This window comes from Drosophila erecta, unplaced genomic scaffold (assembly GCF_003286155.1).
Source record: "Drosophila erecta strain 14021-0224.00,06,07 unplaced genomic scaffold, DereRS2 tig00000294-arrow-arrow-pilon, whole genome shotgun sequence".
NCBI classification, from domain to species: domain Eukaryota; kingdom Metazoa; phylum Arthropoda; class Insecta; order Diptera; family Drosophilidae; genus Drosophila; species Drosophila erecta.
This window is the reverse complement of record NW_020825218.1, coordinates 829900-842807: the sequence shown is the minus strand read 5'-3', so window position 1 is coordinate 842807 and position 12908 is coordinate 829900. Positions and strand designations below refer to the sequence as shown.

At 37.0% G+C, this 12908-nt stretch overlaps 1 protein-coding gene and 1 long non-coding RNA gene across 9 annotated transcripts in view; one reads left to right on the top strand and one right to left on the bottom strand.

Moving 5' to 3' along the window:
• The window catches only part of LOC6555808 (zinc finger protein 2), a 44503-nt gene that overhangs the window by 12724 nt on the left and 18871 nt on the right, over window positions 1-12908 (top strand). For 7 of the 8 annotated variants that reach the window (XR_003408202.1, XR_003408203.1, XM_026983417.1 and 4 more), the window contains 2 exons: window positions 1946-1995; window positions 10983-12614. Coding sequence is in view for 5 of the 8 variants with exons in the window: in XM_026983417.1 (XP_026839218.1) it covers window positions 11014-12614 (1601 nt within the window). In the remaining 3 variants the exon portion in view is untranslated. Of the gene's footprint in view, window positions 1-1945; window positions 1996-3197; window positions 3311-10982; window positions 12615-12908 lie in introns of those variants that run through there. The other variant, XR_003408204.1, reaches the window with a different exon arrangement.
• On the bottom strand, window positions 3033-3543 carry LOC113564659. Its single transcript, XR_003408207.1, has 3 exons — window positions 3504-3543; window positions 3304-3445; window positions 3033-3248 (listed from the first exon to the last, which is right to left on the bottom strand). It is a non-coding gene; the product is annotated as an uncharacterized LOC113564659 (long non-coding RNA).

Genomic DNA, 12908 nt, shown 5'->3' with positions numbered 1-12908 from the left:
AATAAGGAGGTTTGCATACCAATTTAGGCGGCGAAGGCAAACAGTAAGATGTTTTTTTACTGATTCAACGCGGTCCGAGTGAACTCCGTTCTGCGGACTCCAAACGGGTGATCCATCCTCAGGAATCGGTCGGACTAGCGAAATATGGTCTGACGGACGTTTATAAATCCATACGACTTTGTTTAAACTAAAACCGAATTTATACATATATTGTCGCAAGTGATATGTAACAAAATAGAACACTTTATGATACCAAATATCGGGCGCAAATTATGTTCTTAATATTTTTTTCTGATTATTATTATATTATATTATATGAACTTATATACTACCTGCAATAATGCAAATTAATGCAACTTTTGGAGAGTTTCATCTCAACGATCTTGATTTTATTATTATACCCGTTACTCGCACAGTAAAAGGAAATAGTCTGTCAGTCGGGGAACTCCACTATAGCATTCTCTCTTGTTTTCGATCTCAAATATAGCCAAGATAGCCATTCCCCGTTTACAAATGACTATAGATTTTTTATTTGATCGATTTTAAGAAGTCTTCTCGCTTTCGAGAAGCAACGAATTCTCTCCCAACTTAAAATGCATATTATTTTTATAAATAAATGATACAATATTTTTATATTTTACAAAATTTTATTTTATCTCATTTCGACGTTTGAAGACGTTTGTGTAGACATATGGACGTGGGTATATCGACTCGGTTGTTGATACATACTTGTTTTGTAAGGTTGCCCAATTCAACACCTACAAACCAGCCAATCCAATCACGCCCACACCTTTGAGAAAAACATTTTGGCTCACAACCAGCAAAAAGTTGTATCGATCATCATTTTGAAAAATGAAATCTCTTACTGGCACATTAACTAGCTGAGTAACTCTTAACTGATAGTCGAGGAACTCGACTGTATCCTTCTCACTCGTTTTTATTAATTTTCCGACTGTTTATGCAGCAACATATATGAAATACTCTTTAGATTTTTTGCAAATTAAGAATTATACATTATTAGAAAGCTGGTGTATACCGATACTGCGTAGCCAACCTCTGACTGAAATTAATAAACCCTCTACAAGGGTATAAAGCAGCCTTTGGAGAAGTATGATAAAAGTGTCGGTGTCACCATTAAAACAATAAGTTTCGGATTACAAAGTTAGTGACCATTGTTAGTAACAATTACAAAACAAGTATTACGAATAATTTTAAACATACATAGAGTATTTTTGAAAAATTTTCTCCAATAACATTTCTGTAAGCTTCATAAGACAGTGTACATGCTCTAAAAATCAACGCACCTTAAAGACAATTTATATACTGTCATATAGAGCCTAGACTGAGGCTTTACATCTGAAGCAAATTTGTATTTCGATGAAGACTGGTCTAAAACTGCCTTGAATTTAATCTCCACCGCTACTGATAAAGCGAAATTCCTAAATGGAATACAGTTCTTACTTCAAGAGTAAGAATAATATTATAAAAACCTCTGAAAGGGTATACAAAATGTTACAGAAATAATCTGTTTAGGGTCCATGTGTACGTGTCTGGTGTTGGCGAGCACAACTTTAAAGCGGTAAAGCTGCTTCAATAACAGAAATATCCGTTTGTCACGATGGGTGTCACTGGCGAAGTACGTGTCCCGCTTTTACCCAACCCGTGTTTTCCCAATTTAACGAAAACTCAGTGATGCTCTGTGAATTTAAAATACTTTAACAGCTTTTATGTTTTGTGGGCAAGGGCTACCAAATTCGTAGTGTCCACTTTTACATAACTTAGCACATGTCGATGACTTTTTTGGGTACTCCAGTTTGTTCGCTACAAGTATCGATAAATGTTTAATGTATAAGATAGATTTTTGCGATCTAGTGCATTTATACATAGGTATAATAAGGAGTATGTAGTTAATTCAAATTCTAAAATGCTAGTTTCTTCTTTTCAGAAAACTCCTATTCTGTTAAGGGGTGACTATGCGATTGACTCAATAAATTGGTAAGTTCTACTTAATATTACACAATATTTTGGGTTTTAAGAATTCAAGTTTAGAATTTTCAAAAATATATACGAATGTATACGAATGCTGAAGATATATTTTAAAATATCATTGTCATCATAATATTTCTTTAGACCAATTTTGTTATGTTCAACAATTTGGCCGCTGGTTTGCAACTCACGGTGTGGTGGTCACATAGTTACAAAGTGTTTACCAAACACTGAGCTCCCGATTTAACGGCTTAACAGCGCAACCGTCCCGCCATTTCTGTCTTTTCAAACCAGCTAAAATCACAATCCCCAATCCAATTTCGACTTCAGTACCAGTCTCTACTCACAAGATCCGTATTGTGTTCAGCCTATGGAGCTCCATACATCACTTTGTTCTCAGAAAAAAAAAGGCACAGAAAACAATTCCTTTAATAAAATACAATACATTTTTCTTCATCTTTGTTTTTGTCCCCTTTTGATATTGTATATATACGTGTGTGTTTTCAGTTTTATTATTTCTGTATTGCTGTATTACTTCTTTTTTGATGCCCTTGTTGGTTCTTTGAATCAAAATTCCAATTCCCGTGGAAATCCTCGTCTTCATCCTGTGTGCTGGTCATTGCTATTTATGATGTCAGGGATTCAAATTGTTAACTGCCACTTCACCAACACGACTAATAACTAGTCCTTTGCTAGTTGTATATGTGTTCATATACGTTCTTTTGGTATTTACCTTTATGAATACGTCATACGAGGTGAATACATCAAAGGCAAATGGTTTCAATAGAAAAAATAAATCAAAGATCAAATATAAGAAGTTCATTAAAACGAGAGTCGAAGATTATATAAAAATTGAATAAAAATGTTCATTTAAATTTAATAGAATTTAATTTTAATATTTTTTTATTTTTTCTGGATACATGTATGACAAAAGTAATAAGGACTACGTTAACACTCGATCTTCGGCTGCAGTTGTTACCTTTTTATGGCAGGCAGGCCTGCAATTAACATATTCATGCGGCGAAAACAATCGGCGACAATTTTAATGAACGTTAAAAGTAAATTTATTGGCCTTTTTCTGTACTCCATTCGTAAATTTTGAAAACAGTTCATCAAGTGAAACTTTTTGATCTCGTCTCGATCCCAGGAACTCATACCGCTTAGCTTTCGCCTTCTGGTTTTCTTTATGTCGCTGTCCTTTGCCTCCCCAGGTATATCGTATCGATTCATTGATCTTACCGAAATGAATGATTGTGGGGACTCTGGAAGAATCAAATGGGCACATATACATGCACATATACATACATGAATAAATACTTCTAAAAACGAATCAACACAAACAAAGCCAGCGACAAAGGGGAATAACAATGCAAGCTCAGCCTCGGACATCGTCTGGTACCTCCAGACCCACGGCAAGTGACACTTTTGTTTTATATTCGCAACTTTTTATGCTGGATCTCTGAGAACAAAAGACGATTTCTTAGTAAAAAAAAAACTGAACACAATCACAGACATACCGATTGTGTATTGTACTTGGTGATTGTACCTTCCCTTACCACCACCCTTATCGAATCCTTGTGCTCGTATTGCTAAAGAGCGCCTTAAGCTGTATCGCCTTCGTTGGAGTCTCAACCACTATACTTCATTATACCGCAATGGAATAATTTGAAATTTGGATTATATTACAGAGTACGAGAGAAATTTTTGAAACATACTTGACTTTTCGGTATTCAAGCTCTATTTAAAACAGAACAACACATGCATTTACATTGTAGGTTTAGGTAGAAACCTCAAGCTCAGGTTATTACTTATTAGGCATTCCGTGCGGTCGCTCAGAATATATACAAATTACTGCGATGACAACAAAAGAAAAAAATAGAACCCTAACGAGCCAGGTAATTACCAAGCCCAGTTCGACTGGACAATTATCTGAAATGAGTTTTCCCAACTGCATTATACCTATTTAATGGTAACTCTGGCTCCGATGACAACTTAAATACTGTGTGTGCGTGTAATTGCACACGAGCATACTGCACTAACACATGCCATTTGTGTTTATGTGGGCGATTGCGATTGCTACCAGAATTGTTGATACCGTCAAAATCACTTAGCCAATAAATCGCATGCAAAATTGTTTGAAGGTAAACTATCGTAGATGTGTGATTGTAAGATAATAGCGTTTCAAAACGGAATTCACCAAAAGAATTCACAGCCATACAAAAAAAAAAAAAAACAAAATTTTTTGGAAAGCATGAAGCACGATACTTCGCAAGCTTCAGACTGAACGCTAAATCCCCTTTGCAAGAGTATAACAAGAGAGAACGCTCTTGTCGAGTTCCTCGAGCGTGTCAGTTTAGGGCGACTTGTGTGCGATAGTCTGGGCGTTGAAATGTTCTGAAACAAACTTGCACAGCGTAGGCATCACTAGAATTTGCATTCTGAATCTGAACTAGCTCTTATAGCTCACATATGGACATTCATACGGACGGTAAGATGGACAAGGCCAGATCGATTCGGTTACCTATCCTGATCAAGAATGTAATGAGAATAAAATGAATATAACGAGAAACGAGTATAGAAAAATAATAAAATGGTAGAAGTTTTATTCTAGGATGCTAAAAGTAGGATGTATGAGACTACTTGATATATTTTGTATATCTTGTATACATATATACAAGATTTATATATATATTTTATATTTATAGCAGCCCTATTATCTTATTTTTTTCTTTTACCTTTCCTTATTTATTTAAAGGAATATTATTTTTTTAAGGTTAGTATCCATTTCTTGCTTTAATGCGATTTGTGTATGTATCATTTTTATTTTAATTTTTAATCTTTATTATTATTTTTTTTTTTTTTTTTAATTTTTAGTCTTTATTATTATTATTTAAAAAAAAAAAATTTTTTTTAATGGTGCCCATTGTTATTTTTTTTTAAATTCATATATTATTTTATTTATATAATTCATAGATTCTTGCTTCTTTTGAGGAAAACAATAAATTTGGCTGATTTATATGAACGGGCCTCATATAAAAACTTTATTTCATAATTTTAATTAATATTATTAATATTAATATTATTATTTCATTAATATTATTAATAGATTCTATTTTAAGTGATAATCACAATTTAATTTGGACTGAATGGTCTAATATTATTAATTCTTTTTAATAATCATATAAAAAAACATTATAAACGGAATGAGGACATAATATTATTACATTAATATTATTTATTTGCTTTGGGACTAACAGCACCTTTCGAACGGAACTTGCGACTGACGGCGGGACAACATGTCTACTAAAGAATAAATATATTTTAAATCATTAGAAAAGCTTACCCGCAAATGAGTTACAATTCTTTCGACGAATTCAGTATATATATAGGAATTGGGACAAAAGCTAAGAAAATTAAAAAAAATTAAAAATTTGTTTTAAGTGCGTGCATCGTTGTGCAGTCTGTGGGTATTACAAGAGGGTTTGCCAATATGTTTTCGGTATACCGATAGAAATTGACGAGACAAATAATAAAACGGAAAAAAATCAATACATTTTTTAAATGCCACATTTTTAACCTTTTAGCATTTATAGTTCCTGAGATCTCGACGTTTATACGGACGGACATCGCCAGTGATCCTCAGAATACTTATATTTTTATGTTATGTTGCATACCTTTCATAGCTTCTAGTATCTTCGAGTAACGGTTAAAAAAATGTATAAATTTAAATTCTAGCACAAGACGATAACTAAGTGTTTTTTTGCGCGCTTCGGTCGGGTTTCACGACACATCTCTCCATTCGCTAACAGATAGGTGCGGTATAGGAAACCGTAAGTATCGTGGAAAACATATAAAAATAAGTCAAATCTAATTTAATGTTAAAAATGTTAGTAATGATCGCATTAAAAGCGGTAGAGTCAGAATTAAAAATAATAGAATAAAGTATGTTATTATATAGTCAGAACACAATATTCTGAAGGGGTCATGTAAGTCATAGTTGGATTTTAAAATCAGAGGTACGTATTACTGATTTGCTAAAAATATTCCACATTTGTTCGGAGAAAGAAAATTAACATTTCGAAAATTGGAGCTGTTGGCCCCAACAATGGCTGTTGCCCCATTACTACTTTTGACAACCATTGAATTCTGGCTCAAAATAAGCATGATAATATGATACTCCGTTTAAAAAGATATTCATGAAACAAGATTTTAAATGCGGCTTTGAAATAAAAGCGTTTGTCCCTTTATTTCATTATTTATTCGGCTGTCTTTCTTTCTGTCCGTCATTCTGAATGAAATCTTTGTTTTGAAGTGTTGGAAGAACTTTTTCATTACTAAGCAGCTTAAGCTGGACATTTTTGGATCTGCTACTTTTTTAAAAAGTCACTATTTTTATCGTATTTTCGCGCAACATTAAGCGTCCTATGCGGTCCATTTGAAATTATTTGCTTTTAAATTATTTGTAAAATGTCTGTTATATGATTATTATTCGTCCGAAATGGTATCATGTATTTTTGGAGTCGTAGGTGCCATCGTCAATTTCATCTTACCACGTTAAGAGGCGATTTTGCAAAAATATTTATGCAGTTCGTGCATTATTAATTTTGATAAATACCATAACATATCAAAGCAATCACCAATAGATTGTAGAGATAAAGGATATCTGGCATTAGCTTCTGTATACTACATAATATGTTGTCAAATATATCCATTCCGCCTTTTGCATGCTATGCATGATTAGTTTGGATATTGCGTTCAACAGTTATAGACGTGTAAACATGGAGTTCACTAACGCCGAAATTCGCGCTATTTTAAAGTTTTCCTTCGTTAAAGGCAAATCCGCTAGAGAAACGTTCCGTGAGATTAATGGTGTTTTGGGGGATGGTACTCTATCACTTCGAACCGCGCACGAATGGTTTCGACGATTCAGAGCCGGTGAAAACGACACCATGGATAAGCCAGCCGGCGGAAGACCTGTGACGACAAATACCGATCAAATCATGGAATACATCGAGTTAGACCGGCATGTGGCATCTCGTGACATCGCCCAGGAGATGGGAGTTAGTCACCAAACCATTTTAAACCATCTGCAGAAGGCTGGATACAAATAAAAGCTTGATGTTTGGGTGCCGCATGATTTGACGCAAAAAACCTTCTGGACCGAATCAACGAATGCGATATGCTGCTGAAACGGAAGGAACTCGACCCATTTTTGAAGCGGATGGTGACTGGCGACGAAAAATGGATCACATACGACAATATCAAGCGAAAACGGTCGTGGTCGAAGGCCGGTGAATCGTCCCAAACAGTGGCCAAGCCGGGATTGACGGCCAGGAAGGTTTTGCTATGAGCTGTGAGTTTTCCACTATGAGCTGCTCCCATATGGCCAGACGCTTAATTCTACCATCTACTGCGAACAACTGGACCGCTTGAAGCAGGCGATCGACCAGAAGCGTCCAGAATTGGCCAACAGGAAGGGTGTAGTGTTCAACCAGGACAACGCCAGACCACACACTTCGTTGATGACTCGTCAGAAGCTACGGGACCTCGGATGGGAGGTTTTATCGCATCCACCATATAGCCCAGACATAGCGCCAAGTGATTACCATCTGTTCCTGTCCATGGCGAATGCTCTTGGTGGTGTAAAGTTGAACTCAAAAGAGGCTTGTGAAAAGTGGCTGTCCGAGTTCTTCGCAAATAAGGAGGGGGGTTTCTACGAGGGAGGTATTATGAAGTTGCCGTCTAGATGGAAACAGATTATCGAACAAAACGGCGCATATTTGAACTAAATCCGATCACTGTAACACTTTTTATAAAGCATTGAATAAAGAGCAAAAAATCTCTTTGACAACCTTATATGACAACCTTATACAACATAATGTGTATAGTATAATGCATAATGTGGTCGAGTGTACATAATTTTTCGTCAGAAAACTATATATAACTTTTTCATGTTTATCAGTTTTGACTTTGCTAAGAGGGGCTTCTGGGTAATTTTATTTACATTGCTGAACAAAATATTAGAAAAACAGGATTAGATCTGAGAAAAAATTACTTTAAAAATTCCGTGAGGATACTTTTTTAGTGTCCCAAATATTTTGTAGTCTATGAACTGTGAATTTGAACTATGGAGTTTTATTTCGTCACATATCTATAATCACACATCAAATGGGGCACAGTTCAGCATTCTATCAGCATTATAAGGAGCAGTCATTAAGAAGGTAATTTCAAATAATTTTTTGCATTGATAGGCATTGATCAAACGGATAATTTCATTTCATAATTTCATAACTTATATGAGCGTTTGTGTAAATAGAAAATGGTAAACATATATGTATACGACATAAGTAAGATACGTTGACTTTGATAAAGTTTAATTCACATTAATTGGAATTTTCAAATTGTCGTCCTGTTTTTATAACCTTGCAGATTGATTTCAGTCTGAAGTTTGCGACGCAGTGAAAGAGATATTTGTGACCATATAAAGTATATATATTCTTCCAGTATCAACAGTATCCGTTTCTACGCAAACCAATCTCTCAGTCTTTATTTGTTAAGTAAGAGACTATACTAGATTCGTTGAAAAGTATGTATAAGGTGGTAGAAAGAGTTTTAGACCCTATAAAGTATATATATTTCTAATAAGGATCACTAGCCGGGTCGATCCAGCCATGTCCGTCAATCTATCTGTCCGTATGAACGTCGAGATATCAGGAACTATAAAGCTAGAAAGTTGAGATTAGCCAAGCAGATTCCAGACACATAGACGCAGCGGATCTTTGTTTCCTGATGTTGTCACGCCCACGAACCGCCCAAAACTGTCATTTGTGTTGTCAATTTTTACCGGTATTTCTATCGATATCTCAAAAAGAATGTTAAAAATTCCTCGTTCTTACTCCCATCATATAATAGTCGAGGAACTCTAATACAGCGTTCTCTTGTTTTTTTTTTTTTTTGATAGGACTGCTGAAATTAAAATCGACGAGTCTTCTAAAAAACCAATTCCCTAGTGGCAAAAAAAGCATAACAAAGAGTACAAATTTTGACAAGTCACCCTTTCCACCACGGAATTGGCCTTCCTGATGAAAAAGTGTTCAAAACGATACTGTACGCTAAAGGTGCGATGAAAAAACGCACTGTTCAGGCAAAGTTTAAACCTGGCTGCCGTTCTGGGTTCAAAGTACATCCAGAGTTGTTTGCATACGAGCTCAACTGCAACCTCAACTGGAAGCCTGAACTGAACAGCCAAAACCACAGTTGAAACTGAAAGCTGCAGTCGAACTCGCGAGCAAATTCAAAACGAAACACCACCGGGCTGTATGCCACTTGATGGTGGTGGTTGATATATCACGGAATTTGTATGTGGGTGTATTGGCTACATAGGAATACGCAAACTAAGCCTGCAAAAGCGACTGTGTGAAACCAGTTGAGGAATATGAAGAACAGATAACAACGACTCCAGAGAAATAAAGACATACAACAAAAAGGCACGCGCGAATAGTCCGAACGAGTCTGAGAAGGGACGGGATGGGTGGGGATGACAGCAGCGAAACCTTGACTTCCTTTGTGTTGTGCACAGCCACAAGGCAGTGAACTTTTCTATTTGTGCCTACACCAGTACAAACGAGACAATAATTTTGTAAAGTATGCGTATAAGCTGTGCCGGGATATCATCTCCCCTCGCCGGATGACGGATATTAAAAAGGTGCCTTTACCTCGACTATCAGATACCCGTTACTCCGCTAAAAAATTGAACGTAAAAAAATTTGAAATCTGTAAATTTTTAATATGGGACCTTTATTTATTCAATTTTATATTGAGCATATATTACAAAAAAAAATTTAAAGCATAATTTTAATGAAACGATCTTAAGTTTATTAAATCGTCTAGGAATTATGGCACGAAAAAGGGCCAGTGGAATTAAACTTCCCTCACGTGGCCAGACTTCTGCACCATCATCCTGTTTTACTTCTAATTTTATATATGGCTTTAATTGGTCTGATCTTTACGCTTGCAACAATATGTCGGATGCCATAAATATTTTGTATACGGCCATTAACTCCGTTTTTAACTCTTGCGTTTCGATGTACTATATGTTCATGTATAAAATATCTCCTTGGTACACTTAAGAAATGTAAAGTCCAGACTATATACCGGATCTATCTATCTATCTTTTTGAAAATACTACGGTAGCATCGTATTAGGCGATAGCAGATCTATTGCCCAATGTTTTAAAACAACATATATATTACGTTACCTCATTCTGAACGGCCTTATTCTTACGCGGTATCAAAAATTCCAATTTAATATTTTGCCCCACTCTTTGTTCAGAGTGCAAAGCCTTAGAAAATTTGTTAAATTTGTTAAGAAAATTTCAAATATTAGATTACAAGATCCCGGTTGATCTTTTAAATTGGATTTTAAGTTATTTGAATAACAGGGCGCAAAGGAACCTCTTTACAAATTATCTTTCTTGTATTCTCCGGCGTCCCACAAGAGAGCCACCTTGGTCCGCTCCCTTTTACTGCTCTTTGAACAGAATAGCTCGGGTTGTTCAGGACCCTTAACTAAATTTTTCAGATCATATATCGTCTGATGTCAATAAAGCCAGGCGTGTGCTTGATTTTATAACAAGGTGGTGAAAGGAATTTGATGATCTTTACATGACTAAAACAAAAAAATGGAAGGAATTAAACGTTAATCATATAATAAATGGATCATATAAAGCCTTCAAATGTCCTCGGCTATCCGTTCCTTAGCCAGCGGTTTTGTAACTAAAAATTTCAACAAAATTTTAGAAAATCTATAAGCGTTGGCTGGACAATCTAGTATACATCTCACATCATCACCAATAACCATAATTATTTTGTCCGAAAAAGTAGTTATAGCGTTTTTTCTCTCTTAGTGAAATTTTTAATGAGATATTGAGAATTCATAAATAATTTTAAACTTGGAATCGTATATACTACAAATGTATATTTTTTACTATTTTTCAGGTCCCATAATGGTAATGAGTACGGCTCTCCAATGTCCAGTTCTGATGTGGAAACTTTTAACGGGAAAATAGTTTACAATCTTGATGGCAGCGCATACATCATCGCTACAGATAATGCCAATGGATGTGGATCAGGGTCTGGCCAAATCTGTTATGCTTCAACATCGAATTCACTAATAAACTTGCCAACGGCTAAAGATCGTGGGCAGGGAGAGAAAGAAATAGAACACCCGCCTCAGTATCATCTAGAGCAAAGCGAGAACAAACGGCAGGAGAAAGCTGTGCATACTCGTCCTGGCGTCGAGTCCTTAGGAGGCGCTTCATACAAATCGAGTCCGAAAATCCATTCCTTTCGTGTGGTTACCGCGCAAGATGCTAACTCAACTTGCCAAGATCAAATCCGAGCATTTAAAATCCAGAAACCAATTTTAATGTGTTTTATATGCAAGTTGTCATTTGGCAACGTTAAGTCTTTCAGCTTGCATGCAAACACTGAACATCGACTCAATTTGGAAGAGCTGGACCAGCAGCTACTTAATCGCGAGTACTCCAGTGCCATTATTCAGAGAAATATGGATGAAAAGCCACAGATATCCTTTCTACAGCCCTTGGCTAATGATAACGCCTCTGCTGATAGCGATGATACCGAGAAGCTTCAAACAGCAATTGAGGGCAGTGACGCCACTCTGCCTCCGTCTCCGCAGCCAGTTATCACCAATGACTCTGAACTCGAGCCCGAAAATAAGCAAGAGACTGAGCAGAATCAGCTCGTTAACCAGGATCGGGAGCAAGAGTCTGAAACGGATCAGCACACTAGTAATAGTAAAATGGCGGCACCTAGTGCATATCTCCCATTATCATCGCCTAAAATAGCGGGAAAATTAACTGTGAAATTTGGTTCCTTAAACTCAGCAACAGCAAAGACTAATAACCTATCAAAAGTTTCCTCAACCAGTTCACCTTCATCGACATACGCATCCGGGGAGGTCTTATCACCCAGTACTGATAATATAAGTAACCATAAGTCAACACATTGCAACCAAGAAACAGAGCCACCGTCGTCGTCTTCGTCAGAGGTGGAAATGAAGATTGGCTCTATGTCCACATCACCTCAAACAAATGATTCGGATGTTCCCTGCTCAGGTTTTTTGCAACTGCAGCACATGACAACTGGTGGTGTATACACGCCTCAAGTCAGTTCCTTCCATTCATCTTTAGCAGCACTGGCCGCCAACGAATCGAATGAGAACCGGGTAAAGCTGATCACGGAGTTCCTTCAACAGCAGTTGCAGCAGCATCAAAGTTCCTTATTTCCAAGCCCGTGTCCCGATCATCCAGACCTCAAGGGTATGGACTGCAAAACCTGCGAGCTCCTCGACATTCAGCAGCGGTCAAAGTCACCGTCCTCTTCACATCACCAGTTTTCCCAATCTCTGCCCCAGCTGCAGATTCAGTCGCAGTCCCAGCAAACCCCACATCGGTCACCTTGTAGCAACAGTGTTACCCTGGCCATATCACCCAGCACCTCCTCGGTGGCCAGCGCTGGAAATGCGTCGAGCGCCACATCCAGCTTTACAATCGGCGCCTGTTCCGACCACATCAATGGTCGTCCCCAAGGAGTAGACTGTGCGCGGTAAGCAATAAGTTTGAACTTAGTATGCAGTAGTAGTTCGGGTTTCAGTCCGATTCCGGGGGATGGATAAATTTTTGTGGATGGGAAATCATGGGCCTTGCTGCAGGCATTTAATCGCTGATTGGTGAAGGGTTGCCTTTGAGGACCGCACATACCACGTGGAGGGTGCGAGTATTGAGCTCTTGAAAGGGGTACGTTCCTTCATAATGCCGTAATATGCGTAATTATTAAGGATATTTGAACTTGTGACTGAAGCCGGAAACTTTTTGCCACTGTTGAACAATAAGTCATTAG